At 50.8% G+C, this 23,363-nt stretch overlaps 1 protein-coding gene across 5 annotated transcripts in view; it reads right to left on the reverse strand.

The window, feature by feature from the left end:
• NECTIN1 (nectin cell adhesion molecule 1) overlaps positions 1-23,363 on the reverse strand; it is a 386,901-nt gene that overhangs the window by 183,885 nt on the left and 179,653 nt on the right. For all 5 annotated transcript variants that reach the window (XM_060251178.1, XM_060251182.1, XM_060251179.1 and 2 more), the window contains exon 2: positions 5,285-5,638. In XM_060251178.1, coding sequence (XP_060107161.1) covers positions 5,285-5,638 — 354 coding nt within the window. The remainder of the gene's footprint in view (positions 1-5,284; positions 5,639-23,363) is intronic.

Raw genomic sequence — 23,363 nt, forward strand, 5'->3', positions numbered from 1 at the left:
ATGCAAAGGAGCAGGCCTTGAATCCAGCAGAAGCTCACAGCAGCACCGTTCTTGAACCTTTCTGAGGGTTCCCCCTCTTCCTCCCCACCTACCTACCTTGTCCATGGAATAGGAGGCGCAGCTGCATAACAATCCCTGGATTAGGAGAGCGGGCAGCCAGCCAGCCACCAGGAGCTTTGCCACACCCCCAGCAGCCCTCATAAACCCCTGGAGAAGCCTTTGCCCACTTCTTATGTGATTTTGGGCTGGCGGGTGGCTTGCTGGCCTTTTGACTGCGGGGTGGGGGTGGCCAAGGAAAGCCCCAGGTGCACAAGGCCTGCTTGGGCTGGCTGGATCTCTAGCCAGCTCAAGAAGGCCTCACTTGTCCGGGGCTCTCCTTTCTTGGGTTGGGTTGCTTTCGACTGGTGGGAGGGCGGCATATGCTAATGAGTTATGCTAATGAGCTCCACCACCTATTTTTCTACAAAATGACCCCGGCATAGGAGGGAGGCGTTTTATGCCCTGTTGTGTCCCCTTCCTCTGCATTGCCACCTCCAGTCACATTCCCTTCTGCTCCTGGCCCCGGCACCTTTCCATCATCAGCTTTCTACAATCAGCAATCAGCAAAACACACCTGACTTCCTACCCCTTAGCACAGGGGTGGCCAACGCTAGCGCTCCAGATGTTATTTGCCTACAACTCCCATCAGCCTCAGCCAGGATGGCCAATGGCTGGGGCTGATGGGAGTTGTAGGCAAAAAAAAACATCTCGAGAGCTACCGCTGGCCACCCCTGCCTTAGCACAAAGAGCTCTTCCACCAGAAAAGGCAGTCATGGATCTACACTCCTCAAGGATTTCCGCCATCAGCATACGATCTTCCGGCTTCTGCTGTCTCACAGCAGCCCGAAGCACCCCTACATCCTGTTCCTGAGGTTCCCCTCTCCCTGGGAACAGGATTTCAGGGTGCATTTGGCACTGCTGCAGAAAGGGTGAGGTGGGAAAACCATCCCTCCTGGGCGGAAGCCTTTGCACCTGTGGGAAAACCCAATCTGGAGCCGACCCGTTGAGAAAAAGAGGGACCTGGAGGCAGGCCACGAGCTTGCATCCACTTCCTCTCCCAAAAAAAAACGCTGGCCACGGAGAAAGCCAAAGTGATGCATCGCTTCTGAAGCAGGGCCGCACCCCTGGGAAATAGGTCAGCACTTTCAACCTTACTATGATGACACAGCAGCCGAAGTGAGACTGCAAGTCGAGGAGGGAGAGAAGGCAGCCAATTCGCCCAGGATCCATCGTTCTGGGCACCGACTACGGAATATTATCTAGTCACAGGCAGCGTTCCCTCTAAGCTGAGTGAGCGTGAGCTAGCTCACAGGTTTTTAGCCTCCGGCTCACACATTTTTGTCTTCGCTCAGGAAAGATGGCCCCGGAGCACGCTCATTGATGCAGCAGCTCACAACATGAGCGCCAGGAGCTCACAAAGCAGAATTTCTGCTCACAAGACTCTGCAGCTGAGAGGGAACATCGTTCGCAAGCAGACAAACAGCCCTCGGTTGAACTGAGAGAGCTCCAGTAGGTTCTGAAGCAGGGCTCCCACCCCCGGATTCAAGCGGCTGTAGCCTGAGCTGCAGGAACTCTCCAAATTATTCTCATGATTTCTGGCGCAAAAGATCCACAGCATGTGTTCTGAAGACACTACTCCGTTTCCGTTCAATAGTTCCAGGTGGCCTTTCTAGTGGAACAGGCCCAAAGGCTGGTTGTAGCCAGGGTTTTTTGCTGCTGTTGTTGTTTAGCAGGAACTTTTCTGCATATTAGGCCACATCACACCCCTCTTATGTAGCCAATCCTTCAAGAGCTTACAGGGCCTGCTGTAAGCTCTTGGGGGATCGGCTACATCAAGGAGGTGTGGCCTAATATGCAAAGGAGCTCTTGCAGGGCTCTTCTTACAGGGCCTGCTGTAAGCTCTTGGGGGATTGGCTACATCAAGGAGGTGTGGCCTAATATGCAAAGGAGCTCTTGCAGGGATCTTCTTACAGGGCCTGCTGTAAGCTCTTGGGGGATTGGCTACATCAAGGAGGCGTGGCCTGATATGCAAAGGAGCTCTTGCAGGGCTCTTCTTACAGGGCCTGCTGTAAGCTCTTGGGGGATCGGCTACATCAAGGAGGTGTGGCCTAATATGCAAAGGAGCTCTTGCAGGGCTCTTCTTACAGGGCCTGCTGTAAGCTCTTGGGGGATTGGCTACATCAAGGAGGTGTGGCCTAATATGCAAAGGAGCTCTTGCAGGGCTCTTCTTACAGGGCCTGCTGTAAGCTCTTGGGGGATTGGCTACATCAAGGAGGTGTGGCCTAATATGCAAAGGAGCTCTTGCAGGGCTCTTCTTACAGGGCCTGCTGTAAGCTCTTGGGGGATCGGCTACATCAAGGAGGTGTGGCCTAATATGCAAAGGAGCTCTTGCAGGGCTCTTCTTACAGGGCCTGCTGTAAGCTCTTGGGGGATTGGCTACATCAAGGAGGTGTGGCCTGATATGCAAAGGAGTTCCTGCTACAAAAAAAAAGCCCTGGTTGCAGCAAATCACTGAATGAAATCTACATATCTGGAGCGGTGCTGAGAAGATGCTGGATCAGGGCTTCCCGGGGTCCCTGTGACAAGAAACCCCGGCGCTCTTGTACATCTCCTGCTCATTTTGAGGGGAGCCGTGCAGGAGAACTTCCCACCGCGTCGTGCCCCGAATGGTTACACAAGGGGGAGGGGCTCATGTCATCCGAGGACCACAGATTCGCTGCCTATGAAAAACTAATTGGGAGAAGAACGCAGCTCTGTCCTGCATGGCCCAGGCTAACCTGATCTTGTCTGATCTCAGAAGCTGGGCAGGGTCACTTCTGGCTAGTCTTGGAGCCCACCAAGGGAGTCTGGGGTCGCTATGCAGAGACAGGCAAGGGCAAACCAGCTGCGTTCATCTCTTGCCTCGACTTGGATGGCTCTGGCTAGCCTGATCTCATCAGATCTCAGACGCTAAGCTGTAGGGGCCCTGGCTAGCTTTTGGATACTAAGGAAGTCCAGGGTTGCTACGCAGAGGCAGGTAATGGCAAAGCGCCCCTGTTCTTCTCTTGTCTTGAAAACCCTACGGGGTCGCCTTAAGTCAGCTGCAACTTGGCGGCACTTCCCAGCACTGTGGAGCCCTGATCTGGATAGGTCAGGCTAGCCCTCTCGTCAGATCTCATTAGCTAAGAAGCATCGGACCTCTACTATTTGGATGTGTGGCCTCTGAGGAGAGCTACTTTGGTGCAGTGGTTAAGTGTGCAGACTCTTATCTGGGAGAACCGGGTCTGATTCCCCACTCCTCTACTTGCACCTGCTGGCATGGCCTTGGGTCAGCCGTAGCTCTGGCAGAGGTTGTCCTTGAAAGGGCAGCTGCTGTGAGAGACCTTTCCAGCCCCACCCACCTCACAGGGTGTCTGTTGTGGGGGAGGAAGGTAAAGGAGATCGTGAGCCACTCTGAGACTCTTCAGAGTGGACGGCGGGATATAAATCCAATATCTTCATCTACCTCACAGGGTGTCTGTTTGGGGGAGGAAGGGAAAGGAGATCGTGAGCCACTCTGAGACTCTTCGGAGTGGAGGGCGGGATATAAATCCAATATCTTCATCTACCTCACAGGGTGTCTGTTTGGGGGAGGAAGGGAAAGGAGATCGTGAGCCACTCTGAGACTCTTCGGAGTGGAGGGCGGGATATAAATCCAATATCTTCATCTACCTCACAGGGTGTCTGTTTGGGGGAGGAAGGGAAAGGAGATCGTGAGCCACTCTGAGACTCTTCGGAGTGGAGGGCGGGATATAAATCCAATATCTTCATCTACCTCACAGGGTGTCTGTTTGGGGGAGGAAGGGAAAGGAGATTGTGAGCCGCTCTGAGACTCTTCGGAGTGGAGGGCGGGATATAAATCCAATATCTTCATCTACCTCACAGGGTGTCTGTTGTGGGGGAGGAAGGGAAAGGAGATCGTGAGCCGCTCTGAGACTCTTCGGAGTGGAGGGCGGGATATAAATCCAATATCTTCATCTACCTCACAGGGTGTCTGTTGTGGGGGAGGGAGATAAAGGAGATTGTGAGCCGCTCTGAGACTCTTCGGAGTGGAGGGCGGGATATAAATCCAATATCTTCGTCTACCTCACAGGGTGTCTGTTGTGGGGGAGGAAGGTAAAGGAGATTGTGAGCCGCTCTGAGACTCTTCGGAGTGGAGGGCGGGATATAATCCAGTATCACCTTCTTCTTCTTCAAGTTACTCTATTTTTTTCCCCCCTTTAAAATATATCCTTTCCTCCTGTTTGTGCTAGTCGTGGTCTCCATCTTGCACAAAGTGCACACTACTGTTGCCGAAGGCACACTTTATAATAATAATAGCACACATTATTCTTTATGCTGATATTCTTTAAATTCTGTAACTGATTGATTATGGCGCCTTACATAACTTGCTGTTAATCTACTTGCTATGGTTCCTATCTTTTATATATTTTTTTATACATAATGCAGCTGTTATTTTCTTATCCAACACGGTTTACAGCTTGTTTACGCATACTTAGCTATAGTCAATATTATTTACTGCACAGCAACATTACTGACATCCTTGTTCCTTTGCATCCTTGTTTGTTTTTTGTATCGGGAAACTCCCATAAAGGGGAAGGACGGCGGCTCAGTGGTAGAGCATCTGCTTGGGAAGCAGAAGGTCCCAGGTTCAATCCCTGGCATCTCCAAAAAAGGGTCCAGGCAAATAGGTGTGAAAAACCTCAGCTTGAGACCCTGGAGAGCCGCTGCCGGTCTGAGAAGACAATACTGACTTTGATGGACCAAGGGTCTGATTCAGTATAAGGCAGCTTCATATGTTCATATGTTCAATTACCCAAAAAATAAACCTAACTCGCCGCCTAGTGGTGTATAATGCTAAAAGAACCAGAACCTCTGGCTGCCAGAGAATCTTAGGATCTCCCGATTATACTATACACACTGCCACAGAATTATTATTATTACCACAGATGAATGCGGAATGCTGACTGTTTTCGCCCTTCTGCCGTCACACAGCAAAGATGGCCAAAAGTAGGTTCCGTGTATTTTTCTCTGGTCGCCATTGCTGTGTGACAGCAAAAGATGGGAACAGTGTCTATAATATAACGTTTAGCCGGAAACTCTTCTGTCCCGACAGAAACCTCAGTTCTTTCTCACTTTCCAAGCAACGGCAAAGCCTCCACCCAAGAGAAGCAGAGCTACACCCTTCCTCAAACGGGACCCCGACTGGCGCCCAGACCTGGCTTACCCAATACGGTGAGGTTGAGCTGATTCTCCCGGTTGCCGCTGGGGAAAGTCGCAAACTCGCAGATGTAGACCCCTTCGTCATCCAGCTCCAGGCCCAAGAGGCGGATGGTGCCATCCCTGGTGGAGGGGCTCTGGAAAAGCACCCTCTCCTTGTAGGGCGGCAGGATGGAGACGCCCATGTTGGGGTTGAAGATGGCCACGTTCTGCTTCGAGCCGTTGGTGGCCTTCTGCCACGTGACTTGTGTGATCTTCACATTGGTGGGGTTGGGGTTGGTGAAGCTGCAGTGCAGGATCACGTCGGTCCCGATGAACCCTGAGACGGTGTCGTTGACGAGCACCGTCTGAGCCCAGAGGCCTGCAAGGAGAGGGGAAGGGAAGAGGGGGAGAGAAAGAGAGAGAAAGTTCAGCAATGGCAGAAAACCCTTCTCGCTAGAACCACCCCCCTGCACTGCGGGTCCTATCAATTTCCTCTGCTTGCCGCTTGCCAGCAGCGGGTTCCCGCAAGCCAAACTCACTGGGGCCCTGCAGATAAGCACACTGAAGACAAATTTAATATAATTTAATCTATTTTTCCCAATTTATACCCCGCCCTATCCCGCAAGCAGGCTCAGGGCGGCTTACAACATTAAAGCAACATTACGACGAATCACTTCAGAACATCACCACAAAAACGTCGATCGGATTCGGAAGCGGTAGCCAGTGCAGCAAACCACAACGTGTAGGTGGGAAGCTTTCGACACAGCTAGCGCACCTTGACGGTAAGGTGCTGGATGCTGGGAGAGCGATGGCTTCATAGGACGCCCGCTGGATCAAGTAAAAGCCTGGTGGGGGAGCTCTGTCTTACAGGCCCTGTGGAATTTGGGTAGGACCCGCAGGGCCTGGATCTCCAACGGGAACTCATTCCACCAGGTAGGGGCCAAGACCGAAAAGGCCCTGGCCCTCATCGAAGCCAGACGGGCGTCTTTAGACCCAGGGATCATAAGAAGATGTTATGTAGCTGACTGCAGTGCCGGGGGGGGGGGGGCTCATATGGGGAGATGCAGTCCCGAAGATATGCAGCACCCAGGCCGTAAAGGGCCTTAAAGGCTACAAATGGCTACAGGAGGGGGGGGCCACTTGTATGAGTCTGCCCAGAAGCAAACTGAACTAGAAAGTGGCTTTCCAAAAGCTGCCCACACAGCTAGTCTGCGAATGCCTTTTGTATGTGCATTGTGTGTCATTAAACGAGGAGCCCCGTGGCGCAGAGTGATAAAGCTGCAGTCCTGCAGTCCAAGCTCTGCTCACGACTTGAGTTGGATCCCGGCGGAAGCTGGGTTTTCAGGTAACCAGATCAAGGTTGACTCAGCCTTCCACCCTTCCGAGGTCGGTACCCAGCTTGCGGGGGGTCAAGTGTAGTTGACTGGGGAAGGCGATGGCGAACCACCCCATAAAAAATCCTGCCAAGGAAACGTTGTGATGTGACGTCACCCCAGAGGTCGGTAACGACTCAGTGCTCGCGCAGGGGACTACCTTTACCCTTAAGGTGCCATTAAGTCGCTTTGGAATGATGGTAACCCTGTGAATTAAGGAGAGCCAGTCTGATGTCGTGGTTAAGAGTGGCAGATCTGATCTGGAGAACCGGGGTTCAGTTCCCCACTCCTCCACTTGAAGCCGGCTGGATGACCTTGGGTTAGTCACAGTCCTCTCTCAGCCCCCCACAATGAACCTAGCCGGCCACAAAAAGTGCTCGTTTCAGGCTGCCAGACAATCTTTGGCTCTCCTGGCTGTACTGCGCCCACTCCCAGAGGATAATTCATTATGAATCATTGGCGCTGACCAGGAAGGTCCAAGCTGGCCTGATCTTGCCACAACTTGGAACTTAAGCAGCATCTATCAACCCTGGTTAGTCCTTGGATGGGATGGTTCCTATCCTAAACGTCACTTGTTTTGGAGACTCTACGGGGTGACCAGACTTCCGCTGCGACTTGATGGCATTTCCCACCACCAACGTGCTTCTACTACCGGATTTCTCATCAGTTCCTCAAATTCTTGCGGTTCGTTCACGCCTGAAGCGTCCTAGCTTGATTTCTTCTCACACTTGACTCACACATCTAAAATTCTCTTATCTGCAGTTTCTCTCCAGACTTCGGGCTTCTGAATTAGTTTTTTTTCTGAAGTGGAACCACTGTACGCGGAATTCTACACTGTTCTGTTCCTCCCCCCAATTTCCAAGTACTGTACAGATCACTGGTACGTGAAGGCTGCTGCAGCTCTGACTGCTTCTGTGTTTCCCTGCATTACTGACACACAGGGCTTTTTTCTTCTTCTTTTTTGAGCAGGTACGCACAGGAACGCAGTTCTGGCTGGCTCGGTGTCAGGGGGCATAGCCTAATATGCAAATGAGTTCCTGCTGGGCTTTTTCTACTGGCACGGACCAGGAAGGTCCAGGCTGGCCTGATCTTGCCAGAAATCAGAACTTAAGCAGGATCGCTCAACCCTGGTTTTACTTGGATGGGAGACTTCTAAGGAAGTCCAGGGTAGAGAGAAAGTTTGGTGTAGTGGTGAAGTGTGCGGACTCTTATCTGGGAGAACCGGGTTTGATTCCCCGCTCCTCCACTTGCAGCTGCTGGAATGACTGTCATGGGTGCTGGGGACCCTGCAGAGGAAGTTGAGCCTGCAGAGGAAACTGTGCCCCTGCCACCTGCACCAGTGCCCCTGCCTCCTGCTGGAGAAGATCCCAGCCCCCCTGCCTCGCCCTCTCGGGTGGCGCGTGTGTGTGACCGCCTCCGTCAGGACCTCAGGGATCGGAGGAGGGTGGCACGCTCACAAGCAAGACACTCCCTGAGCCCTGAGTTTTGAGAGGATTCTGGCCCTACTAAGAGCAAGGATGCTTTAGTTGCAACAGGATCCTGGCTGCCTCTCTGAGCCAGCAATTAGCCCAAATGGGCAACAACCAGCAGAGGGCTATATGGCTGTAGGCTTTGGGAGGAGGCTTTGTGGAAGCAACTAGTCATCTCCCTGACGTTCTAGCATCCACTCAGGCTTGACTTTGGTTTCTGGACTCCCTGACTTTGGCTTGTGACTTCTGGACTCCCTGACCTCGGCTTCTGGACCTCGGACCTGCGATACTTGTACAGTGATTCGGATTTGGTGCCTTGGACCCTCCTGCTTACTGGCTGCAGACCTCGGACTGCCCCTGGACTTTGCCTGACCCGGCCCCAGCCGTGACAATGACCTTGGATCAGCCATAGCTCTGGCAGAGGTTGTCCTTGAAAGGGCAGCTGCTGTGAGAGTCCTCTCAGCCCCACCTACCTCACAGGGTGTCTGTTGTGGGGGAGGGAGATAAAGGAGATTGTGAGCCGCTCTGAGACTCTTTGGAGTGGAGGGCAGGATATAAATCCAATATCTTCATCTACCTCACAGGGTGTCTGTTGTGGGGGAGGAAGGGAAAGGAGATTGTGAGCCGCTCTGAGACTCTTTGAAGTGGAGGGCAGGATATAAATCCAATATCTTCATCTACCTCACAGGGTGTCTGTTGTGGGGGAGGAAGGGAAAGGAGATTGTGAGCTGCTCTGAGACTCTTTGAAGTGGAGGGTGGGATATAAATCCAATATCTTCATCTAACTCACAGGGTGTCTGTTGTGGGGGAGGAAGGGAAAGGAGATTGTGAGCCGCTCTGAGACTCTTCGGAGTGGAGGGCGGGATATTAATCCAATATCTTCATCTTCCTCACAGGGTGTCTGTTGTGGGGGAGGAAGGGAAAGGAGATTGTGAGCCGCTCTGAGACTCTTCGGAGTGGAGGGCGGGATATAAATCCAATATCTTCATCTAACTCACAGGGTGTCTGTTGTGGGGGAGGAAGGGAAAGGAGATTGTGAGCCGCTCTGAGACTCTACGGAGTGGAGGGAGGGATATAAATCCAATATCTTCATCTTCCTCACAGGGTATCTGTTGTGGGGGTGGGGGAGGTAAAGGAGATTGTGAGCCACTCTGAGACTCTTGAGTGGAGGGCGGAATATAAATCCAAAGTCGTTGTCGTCGTCTTCTACAAAAATCCCTGTGTGAAACAATGGTGCCATCAGGGGGTGTGGCCTAAGATGCAAATGAGCTCCTGCTGGGCTTTTTGCTACCAAAAAAGCCCTGCTGACACACACATATGCAGTGAGAACATACTGGGGCGGCAGGGGGGAGCCTTTCTATGATCTTATGCATCGAAGATTCTGTTTGTGTGGTGTTCTACAAAATACATTGCAAAAGCGCAATATAATTGCATCAACCTTTTTTTGTGCAATGATTTACCATTGTGTTACAGCATACCGGTGGGGCAGCAAGCGCACTGCATGATAAGGAACGGATAGGATCACGTCATCATAGCAAGAATTCTTCTTTTTTCCCCTTCTGTGTTTCTCCCAGTGGGACTGGGATTCAAGAAGAAGGGAACACCAGGCAGAACAGCATTATGGGACAAGAAAGGAAGAGGCAGGAGATGATCTCTACACAGCTGAATGAGAGAGCTCACTCCATTGGGGTGTGCTAGGAAAAGAGGTGGGGAGGCCCAATTGCAAGAGCGAGTCACCGCTCCGTGCTGTAGCCATTAAAAGATGGTGAACCTGCATGTGTGAACAGATGGATGAAGCCAGGGAGTTAGAAGGTACATAGCAGGCTGTTGTAATGTACCCCAGAGCACAGATCACAGTATGTGGCAGAGGTGGCCAAACTGTGGCTCGGGAGCTGCATATGGCTCTTTCACACACTTTGTGTGGCTCTCAAAGACCACACTGCCCTGTTGGATGACTTGAAGAATGCATTTAAAGTTAAAGTTGCTTTCTTTCCACCTCTCCTTCCTTCCTTCCTTCCTTCCTTCCTTCCTTCCTTCCTTCCTTCCTTCCTTCCTTCCTTCCTTCCTTCCTTCCTTCCTTCCTTCCTTCCTTCCTTCCTTCCTTCCTTCCTGTCTTGTGGCTCTTGAAAATCTGATGTTCAAATCTTGTGGCTCTCAAACATCTAACATTTATTCTGTGTGGCTCTTATGTTAAGCATAGACTTTTGCACCTCCGCCTCAAACAAAACAAAACCAAACCAGAATTACCCCAACATCCCTTACATCACTTCCACAAAGGCACATCACTGAAATGCTAGGTGCTCCTCCATTGCTTTGAGGGTAACCTTCCCTCCACTGGCCCGTTGTGGCAAAGGGGTGGGGCCCGGAAGTGAAGCATCCCCCACGGGGGAGGGGGTCTGGCAGAGGGCTCCAGAGGACAGTGCCGTTCTAGTGACAGAACCAAGCTCATGCAAGGCCCGCCCAAGGGAGGGAGAAGTACGTCCACTGCCCGAAGCTCTCGATGGAAAGGTGGGGATGAACTAATAAGCGAGTGAATAAATAAATACATCAAGTGTTTTGGGAAATTTCAACCCTACCCCACGTTGCCAGTCCCGCTGGCTGCAAAGATTCCTTTGCAAACTCCAAGCGGATCTCAGAAGCCAGAGGAGTCCCCGGGGGAAATTTCCTGCCAGCCAGCACCCCCCTCCTCCTCCAACTCCTTGCTTTTCCCTATGGCTAGAAGGAGCAGAATTAGGATTGCAGTTACAGATTGAAGAAGAAGAAGATATTAGATTTCTATCTCGCCCTCCACTCCGAATCTCAGAGTGGCCCCCAATCTCCTTTATCTCCCTCCCCCACAACAGACACCCCGTGAGGTGGGTGGGGCTGAGAGGGCTCTCACAGCAGCTACCCATTCAAGGACAACTCCTGTGAGAGTTACAGCTGACGCAAGGCCATTTCAGCAGGTGCACATGGAGGAGTGGGGAATCAAACCCGGTTCTCCTAGATAAGAGTCCGCACACTTAACCACTACACCAAACTGGCTCTCTGGAGATTCATGGAGAAATACCTGGAGACTTCTGGGGGGGGGGGGGGTGAGAGTCTGAGGAACGTAGGGTTTGGGGAGAGGAGGGACTTCTGTGGGGTCAAATGCCATAGAGTCCACCTTCCAAAGTAGCCGTTTTCTCCAGGTGAGCTGATTTCTATAACCTGGAGAGCAGCTGTAATAGTGGGAGATCTCCAGCCTCTGCCGAAAGGCTGACAACCCTAAGGCATGCAGGAAAGCAACCAGGGAAATAAAAAAAAAACCCCAAAGGATGCAAAACAACATTCTTGCAAACGTGTTTCAACGTGCAGAACCCACGGCAGCTGCAGAACGGAGCCGTTCGGGGTGCAGAATCCACACCGAACTATCCATCTGCAAACCGTGCTGAATTTTATTTAATTTTGGAGTCCGATTTTAACTCTGGCAGGCCTGGCCAGTTCCAAAACTGGGGCTTTTTTGTTGTCGTCGGTCGGTCTGTGCGAATTAAAGGGGCTCCATGCCCAAGCAGAAGATGTTCAAAAATTATTGTCATTATAACATCTCAGGTGACGCTTTTCTTTCTTTTTTTTTGCCAAGGGAGATAATCCCTCTCACAAGATAATCAACATTTCGGTTCAGCCTTTAAAAAAAAAAGAAAGAAAGAAAGAAAGAAGCGCTACTGCCGCGTCTCTCCCCTAATCTCCGTGTTTCGAGATAACACTCCAATAATTATACAGCTGGTATTTATATTTAAAACACTGTTGTGGGGGGGGGGGGGAGGTGGAGAGAAAGAGAGGCAAAGTCGAGAACTGGAAAAGCGGGTCTTCCCAGAAACGAGAAGCGTAGGGAGAGATGTGGAAGGACAGACAGAATAAGGAAAGGAGGAACCGAGCGAGAGAAGAGAACAAAGGCCTCGGGGAAGGAGGCAGGCAGGGAGGGAGGCGGGCGGCAGCTCAGTGTGGAGAAGTTGTCATTATGAAACACAGGGAGACAACGGCTGCAGCGCTCAGCTCTGCAAGGACAGCAAACCCCATTTCTCACAGAATCATAAGAGTTGGAAGCAGGGCTATTTTTGTAGCAGGAGCTCCTTTGCCTATTAGGCCACACCCCCTTGATGTAGCCAATCCTCCAAGAGCTTACGGGGCTCTTCGTCCAGGGCCTACTGTAAACTCTTGGAGGATTGGCTACATAATAGCAGGGCATTTTCTGTAGCAGGAACTCCTTTGCCTATTAGGCCACACCCCCTTGATGTAGCCAATCCTCCAAGAGCTTACGGGGCTCTTAGTACAGGACCTACTGTAAGCTCTTGGAGGACTGGCTACATAACAGCAGGGCATTTTCTGTAGCAGGAGCTCCTTTGCCTATTAGGCCACACCCCCTTGATGTAGCCAATCCTCCAAAAGCTTACAGGGCTCTTCGTCCAGGGCCTACTGTAAGCTCCAGGAGGATTGGCTACGTCAGGGATGTGTGGCCTAATAGGCAAAGGAGTTCCTGCTACAAAAAAAAAGGCCCTGGTTGGAAGGGATCTCCAGGGTCATCTAGTCCAACCCCCTGCACAATGCAGGGAATTCATAAATACCTCCCCACACACACCTCTCCAGTGACCCCTGCTCCAAGCCCAGAAAATATTACAACAAACAAACAACAACAAAACCACTAGGATCACTGGCCAAACTGGCCTGGAGAAAAATTACTTCCTGACCCCAAAGTGACGACCAGCATTTCCCTGGGCGTATAAGAAAGGGCCACGAGAACTAAGCACTGATGCGACCTTTCCTGACCTCCTTCTCATGATCTGCCTAAGTTCACAGAATCAGCAATGCTGTCAATATTCTCTCCTCCCCCCTCTTCTCTCTCTGCCCTGTCACTCAATCAAATGCCCTCCCCCGGTTGCCGCCTTCCAGGGATGTTTTGTATTCTTGGTGCCTGGGAGGGGGGGGCAATAATAATAATAAATTTTTATTTATATCCCGCCCTCCCCGCCTAGGCAGGCTCAGGGCGGCTAACAACATAATAATAAAGTGGGAGGGCTTCTGGACTTGTGGCCCTGCTGGTGGACTTCTGGGAGGGCTTCTGGACTTGTGGCCCTGCTGGTGGACCTCCTGATGGCACCTGCGGAAATGTGGAGGATTGGGGATACTGTGTATAACTTCTGTGTCTCCAAGGCAAACAGTGTTTCCCTTTCATTTAACCCGGGGTCGTTTTGTCGAAAAATAGGTGGTGGAGCTCATCCAGGGATTGTTACGCAGCTGAACCTACTATTCAATGGATAACGTGGGGGAGAAGGAGGGGGAACCAACAGAAAGGTTCAGGAGCTGTGCTTCTGTGAGCTCTTGCTGAATTCAAGGCCTGCATTTAACCCACTATTGGCAACACCATAGGGTTTTCAAACCAAGTGAGAAGCAGGGGTGGTTTGCCAGTGCCTTCCTCTGCAGAGGTTTCCATGGTGGTCTCCCTTCCAAGTACCGATCCTGGTTAACTTCTGGGTTTTGACAAGATTGGGTTATAACAGGGGTGCCAAACTTTCTTAATGTAAGAGCCACATAGAATACGCATCAGATGTTTGAGAGACACAAGACATGAATGTCAGATGTCTGACAGAGAAGGAAGGAAGGAAGGAAGGAAGGAAGGAAGGAAGGAAGGAAGGAAGGAAGGAAGGAAGGAAGGAAGGAAGGAAGGAAGGAAGGAAGGAAGGAAGGAAGGAAATAGATGGGGAGGGAAGGAGAGGTGGAAAGAAAGCAACTTTAAATACATTATCCAAGTTGCTGGCTGGCTTAGCTTGGAAAAGTGATTTAAAAGAGAAACGCCTTCTCCAAGCCAGCTAGGGTTGCCAATCCCCAGGTGGGGGCAGGGGATCCCCCGGTTTGGAGACCCTCCCCCCGCTTCAGGGTCGTCAGAAAGCGGAGGGAGGGAAGGGAAATGTCTGCTGGGAACTCTGTTATTCCCTATGGAGATTTATTCCCATAGAAAATAATGGAGAATTGATCCACGGGTATCTGGGGCTCTGGGGGGGGTGTTTTTTGAGATAGAGGCACCAAATTTTCAGTACAGCATCTAGTGCCTCTCCCCAAAATATCCCCCAAGTTTCAAAACAATTGGACCAGGGGGTCCAATTCTATGAGCCCCAAAAGAAGGTGCCCCTATCCTTCATTATTTCCTATGGAAGGAAGGCATTGAAAAGGTGTGCCGTCCCTTTAAATGTGATGGCCAGAACTCCCTTTGGAGTTCAATTCTGCTTGTCACAGCCTGATCTTGGCTCCACCCCAATGTCTCCTGGCTCCACCCCCGAAGTCCCCAGATATTTCTTGAATTGGACTTGGCCACCTTAAAGCCAGCTGACAGGGTGGTAAAGGCTTCAAGAGCCGCACAATATGTGTGAAAGACATATTTCACACATATTGACTGTATTATACCACCATATAATATAGATGGACTATATTATACCACCGTCACCACCTACTTGATCCTTTTCGCTGGAGATGCGAACCTGGGAGCTTTTTGCATGCCAAGCGGATGCTCGGGCTGAAATCTTTCACATCTCATATATATAATAATAACAACTTTTTATTTGTATCCCGCCCTCCCCGCACAAGCAGGCTCAGGGCGGCTCACAACATAGGAATGCAATACAATATAGTAAAATCATAAAACAATAAAATTGATATACAATTACAATAAAATTAACATTGAGGTGCTAAATAGATTGCCCATTTCACACTGGGACCTTCTACATGCCAAGCAGAAGCTCTACCACTGAGCCACGGCCCCTCCAGTGGATATCAGAACACGCCCATCTCTTGAGGACTGGCAGCGGAATAAGCATGCCACTGAATGCCACTAGATGCCACTGAAACGGCCCGTGTTGGAGGAAATACAGAAGCTACCTCCCATTCCCACATGCAAGCAAATGCCTGACTCTGTGGCTTCCAAATGATGAGATGTTTTCTGTCATATTCTCATTCGACAGGCCCAGAGTCAACAGTCCTCAGAAAGATTAGGAGGTTCAATTCTGTCCTCCATACCTCCAGGATAAGTAAGCGCAGAAACGAATCGCCCAGGAAGAGACGAAGAACCGTTTTGCTGGGATCCAACTTCATGCAGTCTGACACATTGTCTCCAGCCATGGCAATCTGAGACAAGAGGTGTGACTCCAGAAGGACAGGTCATGGGCCAGTGAGCATCGGACGGGGAGAACATACACAGAAAGTCAGACAAATGGCCCGCCCTGCCGTTCATCTTCTCTGATGGCCACCAGCTCCTCACGGTCTCAGGCAAAGCTCTTGCTCAGTTTTAACTGAAGGTAGTCCAGCGGTGGAATTCTAGCAGGAGCTCCTTTGCATATTAGGCCACACACCCCTGATGTAGCCAATCCTGTAAGAGCTTACAAGGCTTTTCTGTCAGCTCTTGGAAGATTGGCTACATCAGGAGGTATGGCCTAATATGCAAAGCAGCTTCTGTTAGAATTCCACCTCTGCCAGGGACTGAACTCTGCACTTTCTCCACCACTCCATAGACAAGTTGATGATAAATACAGCTGCTGCTGCTGCTACGGCCTCATTTTGGGTAGGAGCTCAGAGGAGCAGAGCTCTGGAACCTCTAAATTTTATTCTGCTCTTTCTTTCTCCCCCCCAAAAATACTTGCTTCTGGCTTCATTGTTCAACCCCCTGTGAGAATTTTGCTGAAAGCTAAGATCTGACAAGCTTTCTAATATTTCCCCCCCACCAAAAATGGGGAAATAGCCAACACATATAAAACAGACAGATGGAAATCTTCCTCGCGCCACTGTGGCCGCAAAGGAGAAACTAATTTCTAAAGTACGATGGGAGTAAGGCTTTGTTAAGACAATTCTAATTCAAGAAGCATTTTAAGGTTGATGCTGAGCTGATATAACGCAGTACACCTTCTAGTGACGTCAGGGGTTTGTGGCATATGCAACCGGTTTGCACTAGTGAGCTCTGGCACCTCTTTCTCTATGAAATGACCCCTGCTTCTGCTACTGCTACAATCGCCGTTGCCACTACTACAGCTGCTGCTACTGCTATTAAGCATTTTATACAGTGCTTTTTTTGCGAGCTCATACATTATCTTCTTGCAAGTTTCAGAGGGTAGCTGTGTTCATATACAAGAAAAGAGCAAGATTTGCATTCAGGAGCAACTTGGAGACCAACAGGATTTTGGGGGTAGCCTGGGAGGCTATAACGATGCCCCTATATTAAAGTCGGAGGGCCGCGGCTGGCGACAAAAAGCTTGCCTAATGCTCCCCAGTGAGATGAGATTTGAACACAGACCCGCAGCTCCTTCCAGCCACTGTCCAACATCAGCTGTCTTACATCATGCACAGAGCAGTGAGCATATACGGCCAACGTGACGCGCGCCCAGGAACGGGTACGCACCGCCAAACAAATGCTTACGCATGTCCCTCCTGCTTCAAACCTCAGCAATGACCCCCCCCCCCGCTTGCTCCTTTTACAGAAGTACCATCTGCAGTTGCCACAAACAACAGCCCCATGCCTTTGCAAACCTGATCTCGAGACGCAAGCCCAGCAAAACTTTCCCAGTGCGCAGATGGCATCTGGAACAGTTCAGCCAGAGCAGCTGCCCGCTTGCTGGGCTGGCAGCCTCTGTCTCAGTCGAAGCGCATGCCTCCCTGCAGCCAAAAGCGGGCACTGGGGCTCAGGCACAGAGCTCCCGACGTTGCAAAAGTTGGGAGGGGATGGGGGTGGGCGGGCAGAGGGGGAACTGAGGACTCCTGTGAGAGGACATTTTGGCATAGATGCTGAAGTCGATCCCCTCCAGAGAGCCATTTTGGTGTAATGGTTAAGTGTGTGGACTCTTTTCTGGGAGAACCGGGTTTGATTCCCCACTCCTCCACTTGCACCTGCTAGCATGGCCTTGGGTCAGCCATAGCTCTGGCAGAGGTTGTCCTTGAAAGGGCAGCTGCTGTGAGAGCCCTCTCAGCCCCACTCACCTCAGAGGGTGTCTGTTGTGGGGGAGGAAGGTAAAGGAGATTGTGAGCCGCTCTGAGACGCTTGAGTAGAAGGCGGAATATAAATCCGTCGTCTTCTTCTTCTTCTCCCCCAAGTCATCCTGCCTGTCAGACCCCGTGCCACTCACATCTACTCCTTTCAACCGCTCAGTGCCATTTTGACTGATAGCCCAGGACTCATTTTCCAGGCGAGGGCACCAAACAGGGTAATCACCAAAATGTCGCATTCCAAATCAATTCCATCGAGCCATCACTCATAGCAGCCCATGGCTAGACGCATTCCATGCGGGGGGGGGGGGGATACAACTTTGCAGGGTTTTTTTATTATTATTATTTAGAAAAAGCTCAGCGGGAACTCATTTGCATATTAGGGCACACTCCCTGACATCACCACTGTTTCACACAGGGCTTGTTTTGGTAGAAATAAGCCCATCAGGAACTCATTTGCATATTAGGCCACACCCCGACACCAAGCCAGCCAGAACTGTGTCCCTGTGCATTCCTGCTCAAAACAACAACAACAAAAAAGCCCAGCAAATGTGTGACAAAAGCTAAACGTCACACCAAGAACAGCTGCATCGCGCAACTCCTGCACTGGAGAAAAGTATGCCACTCATGTCTACTTATTTCAATTGCTTGGTGCCATTTTGACTGATACTTTGGGACTAGTTTGGCAGGTAAAGTATCAAACGGGATAATCATGGCAACATCACATTACAAAGCAGTTGCATTTAACCGTCACACAAAGTGGCCCATGAATGGGCCGCTCCAAAGTGGCCCTGCATTCCATGCAAAGGGGGGGGGGGGGATAAAAATAAAAACCTGTGCCAAAGCACAAACTCCTCACCAAGAAAAACTCAATTCTGTGAATCATATGCTGGGGAAACAATATATTTTTGCCAATTTTCATAATTTATTCTGGTCTTGGGGCGGGGAGGGGGGGGAGAGGAACGGCAAAGGACACTGTATTCCTCTCTCCCCCAAACACTGGGGATATTATTCAGAGATTTTCACACAGTCAAGGACGTTCTTGACACAATATGGAAGGAAAAGGGGAGTTTTAAAAATATTTGACTTCTGTACTCAGTACCACATTCTTCACATTTTTTTTCCCCTGTGCTGCCAAGCGATGCCCTGCCATCTCAGGACGTTCTGTATTCTAGCCTCCCCTGACAAGGAGATCAGAAGGGCCTACATCAGGGGCGGCCAATGGTAGCTCTCCAGATGTTTTTTGCCTACAACTCCCATCAGCCCCAGCCAGCATGGCCAATGGCTGGGGCTGATGAGAGTTGTAGGCAAAAAAAAAACATCTGGAGAGCTACCGTTGGCCACCCCTGGCCTACATGGTTCTCCTCTCCTTTACAAGAACCCTGTGAGGTTGGAAGTGTGTGAGAGAAGGACTAGCCTCCAAGCTCGCCCAATGGGCTTTGAATCCAGGCCTCCCCAACACGCTAACCCTTAGACCAGGGCTGGCCAAACTAGCTTAACATAAGAGCCACATAGAATAAATGTCAGATGTTTAAGAGCTGCAAGACATAAATGTCAGATGTTTGAGAGCCACAACATAGGAAGGAAGGAAACATGGAAAGAAAGGGGGAAAGAAAGGTGGAAAGAAAGCATATAGATGGAGGGGAGAGGTAGAAAGAAAGCAACCTTAACTTTAAATGCATTCTCCAAAGCACTGGCTGGCTTGGTTTGGAGAGGGATTTAAAGAAACAAATGCCTCCTACAAGCTTTGCTGATGGGGTGGTAGGGGCTTCAAGAGCCACACAATAGTTGTGAAAGAGTCACATGTGGCTCCCGACCCACAGTTTGGTCACCTCTGCCCTAGACCTCACTGCTATCCAAAACCCAAAGTGTTTGCTGAATGAAAATCCCTGTAGCCAGGAAGCAGAAGCTCAGTATTCTTGACCTCTGCCAGCGATTAGGAAATCCAGACAAAAACCAGGCTTTTTTTTTTTTGGTAGCAGGAGCTCCTTTGTATATTAGGCCGCACCCCACCCTGATGTAGCCAATCCCCCAAGAGCTTACAGTAGGCCCTGTCAGAAGAGCCCTGTCAGCTCTTGGAGGATTGGCTACATCAGGGGTGTGTGGCCTAATATGCAAAGGAGCTCTTGCTAGAATTCCATCCCTGGGCCACACCCCCCCGATGGAGCCAATCCTCCAAGAGCTGACAGGGCTCTTCTGACAGGGCCTACTGTAAGCTCTTGGGGGATTGGCTACATCAGGGTGGGATGTGGCCTAATATACAAAGGAGCTCATGCTAGAATTCCATCCCTGGGCCACACACCCCTGATGTAGCCAATCCCCCAAGAGCTTACAGTAGGCCCTGTCAGAAGAGCCCTGTCAGCTCTTGGAGGATTGGCTACATCAGGGGTGTGTGGCCTAATATGCAAAGGAGCTCCTGCTACAAAAAAAGCCCTATGCAAAAGGGTGCCGAAAAGTTTGCCACGTAAACACTCTGAAATAAGAGAAATCACCGCTCTGCATTCCTTGACTGAATTTTTACAGACTGCAGAATTTGGATTTGGGGGAGTGGCATTTCAATGAGTTGCAAAGCAGGCTTCCCAGAGAGCTGGCCACGGGGCACCGGGGTGGGGGGCTTGGATGGGCAGGACAAATCCCTGCACAAGCCCAGCCACAGCACGGCGGTGGGATTTCCCTAAAAACCGACCCGATGAGCGCCTCCGGCGTGCCGCCGTCCCACCCCCTCTGGACAGCTCTGTCTCCAGCCCTGCCCACACCTGCCGAAGGTGAGTGAGTGCCTGCCAAGCATCCCGGCTCTGAAGTGTTTATGGCTCCCCCAGCGTGTGGGGGCTTGCCGGCGAGCAGAGGCTGTCACGTAGCAGAGGGCCTGGGAATGGTCTCCTTGCGCTTCGCGTTGCCCTGCTCTCCCAGGTTTCAGGGAGATGGTGTTCTGCTGCACTGAATCTGCCCGGGTCTCTTGAAGCTCTGCCGGGAAGGCGGGTGGGCTCTCAGCCGCTCGCTCCAAAGGGCCAAAGAGAGGTTCTCGAATCACAGAGGACAAGGGTCTCAGAGGATCAGAGCCGGGCCCAGCTAAATCTAGCAGCACAGATGCATTCGAGGATGTTTTCTAGCACACTCATTTTTGCTGGTGGTAGAAAGTGCCATTAAGTCATAGCTTAGGCAGGGGTGTCAAACATGTGGCCCAGGGGACGAATCAGGCCCCCGGAGGGCTCCTATCAGGCCCTCGAGCAACTGGCTGTCGTCTGCTTCCTTCTCCCTCTCTCTTGCTTCCTTCTGCATCACAGCTTGCCTTGCCAGGCTTGCTCAATCGCACAAGAGCCACAGAGCAAAGTCTCTTCTTTTCTCCATTCGCTGAGGAAAGGGGGGAAGGAGAGCTTGCTTTGCCAGGGTCTCTCAATTGCACATTAGAGTTACTAAGCCAAGCCTGTCTTCCTTCTGTTGGCTGAGGCTCCTCCCCCTCCTGGTCCCCTGGGGAAGGAAGGAAAGAGCCAGAGCTTCTTTTGCCCAGTTCCCTGGATCCCATGGGAGAAATAGAAAGAAAACCCCTACGGGGTGGCCATCGGTAGCTCTCCAGATGTTTTTTTTGCCTACAACTCCCATCTGCCCCAGCTAACATGGTCAATGGCTGGGGCTGATGGGAGCTGTAGGCAAAAAAAAACATCTGGAGAGCTACCGTTGGCCACCCCTGCCCTATAAGACCAACGAGTGCTAACGTTTTAAGCATGTTTGATTTTAAGTTTGTTTAAAGCTCCATTTGTGTTTGTGTCCTTTATCAAGTTTTTATCTCTGCCGCCTGGCATTACATTTTACGGGGCTCATGGTGCGGCCTGACAAGGCCACATTTGTGTCAGATCTTGACCTCATAACAAATGAGTCTGACACTCCTGAATGAGGGCAAGAGGTGAGCAGAGGTAGATTGCCATTGCCCGCCTCTGAGGAGCAACCCTGGGCTTCCTTGGTGAGCTCCCATCTGAGTACTAATCAGGGCCGAACCTGCTTTGCTTCTAAGATCAGATGAGATCCTGGGCCACCCAGGTCAGGGCAGATATCCATTGGTGGTGGAAAGCACTACCCAGTCACAGTCAACTTAAGGTGACCCTGTAGAGTTTTCAAGGTAAATGGAATGCAGAGGTGGTTTGCCATTGCCTTCCTCTGCATAGTGGACCTCGTGATGAAACCTGGTTTTGGCCACTGTGTGACACAGAGTGTTGGGCTGGAGGGGCCACTGGCCTGATCCAACATGGCTTCTCTTATGTTCTTATGTGACACAGAGTGTTGGACTGGATGGGCCATTGGCCTGATCCAACATGGCTTCTCTTATGTTCTTATGTGACACAGAGTGTTGGACTGGATGGGCCATTGACCTGATCCAACATGGCTTCTCTTATGTTCTTTTGTGACGCAGAGTGTTGGGCTGGAGGGACCATTGGTGTGATCCAACATGGCTTCTCTTATGTTCTTATGTGACACAGAGTGTTGGACTGGAGGGGCCATTGGCCTGATCCAACATGGCTTCTCTTATGTTCTTTTGTGACACAGAGTGTTGGGCTGGAGGGGCCACTGGCCTGATCCAACATGGCTTCTCTTATGTTCTTGTGTTTGAGGCAGTGATGCTCTGCATTCATGGTGCTTCAAGAGCAACGGTGGGATGGATTCTGGAGTTCTGGCCCTGCTGGTGGACCTCTTGATGGCCCCTGGGTTTTGGCAACTGTGTGGCACAGAGTGTTGGACTGGAGGAGCCACTGGCCTGATCCAAAATGGCTTCTCTTCTGTTCTTTTTGGACTTCTCTGTTGGTCTTCTATACAAGTACTAACCACCAGAGCTGTCCCTGCTTCGTTTCCAAGATCTGACAAGATTGGGCTATCTTGACCTATTCAGGTTAGGGGACATTTTTACATTAAAAAGGTAATGGATGTCCTCTGTGCAAGCACCAGTTGTTTCTGACTCTGGGGTGATGTTGCTTTCACAAGATTTTCATGGCAGACTTTTTTTTATGGGGTGGTTTGCCATTGCCTTCCCCAGTCATCGACACTTTCCCCCCCAGCAAGCTGGGTACTCATTTTACCGACCTTGGAAGGATAGAAGGCTGAGTCAACCTTGAGACGGCTACCTGAACCCAGCTTCTTCAGGGATCGAACTCAGGTCGTGAGCAGAGCTTGGACTGCAGTACTGCAGCTAACCACTCTGCACCATGGGGTGGGATTTCCTTTGAAAATTTTGGTCCTTTGCAAATTTTGGCATGTTGAAAACAGGAAAGATTTGCTCACCTGTTGCAATCATACTTCTGCACAGAAGACTACACCAGTCACACTCTGAAAACCTGACTTAACCCCCCTTCCCGCATCTTTGAATCAGGCCTGTGAGCCAAGACTGCCTAGTTGAGATTTCAAAAACTCTGCAAGGAGCTCAGGCAGCTTAAGGAGAGGGACAAACACAACGAAGGAGATACCAGAGAGATCCACCAGTGGTGAGTGATCCATCTAGCAACTCTACATTTTGCCCATGGTAAGGGACACACAATAAGAATAGAAGAGAAGCCATGTTGGATCAAGTCAATGGCTCATGCAGTCCAACACTCTGTGCCACACAGTTGCCAAAAGCTGGGTGCCATCAAGAGATCCACCAGCAGGGCCAGAACGCCAGAATTCATCTCACTGTTGACCCCCACCCCCAGCACCATGAATATAGAGCATCACTGCCTCAAACATAAGAACATAAGAGAAGCCATGTTGGATCAGGCCAATGGCCAGTCCAGCCCAATGCTCTGTGTCACACAGTAGCCAAAACCCTGGTGCCATCAGGAGGTCCACCAGTGGAGGCAGAACTCCAGAATCCCTCTCACTGTTGAATCCCAAGCACCATGAAAACAGAACATCACTGCCCCAAATATAATAACAAAAGATAAGCCATGTTGGATCAGGCCAATGGAAATTTCGTCCACTCCAATACTCTGTGTCACAGCTGCCAAAAAACCAGGTGCTATCAGAAGGTCCAGCAGCAGGGCCAGAACTCCAGAATCCATCTCACAGAGCATCACTGCCTCAAACACAAGCACATAAGAGAAGTCATGTTGGATCAGGCCAATGGCCCATCCAGTCCAACACTCTGTGTCACACAGTTGCGGAAACCCAAATTTCATCAGGAGGTCCAACAGCAGGGCCAGAACACCAGAAGCCCTCCGCCTGCTGCCCTGCTCAAGCACCAAGAATACAGAGCATCACTGCCCCAGACAGAGTGTTCCATCTCGACCTTGTGGCTCATAGACAGTGATGGACCTCTGCT

The sequence above is a fragment of the Heteronotia binoei genome, chromosome 12 (assembly GCF_032191835.1).
Source record: "Heteronotia binoei isolate CCM8104 ecotype False Entrance Well chromosome 12, APGP_CSIRO_Hbin_v1, whole genome shotgun sequence".
Classification (NCBI taxonomy): Eukaryota; Metazoa; Chordata; class Lepidosauria; order Squamata; family Gekkonidae; genus Heteronotia; species Heteronotia binoei.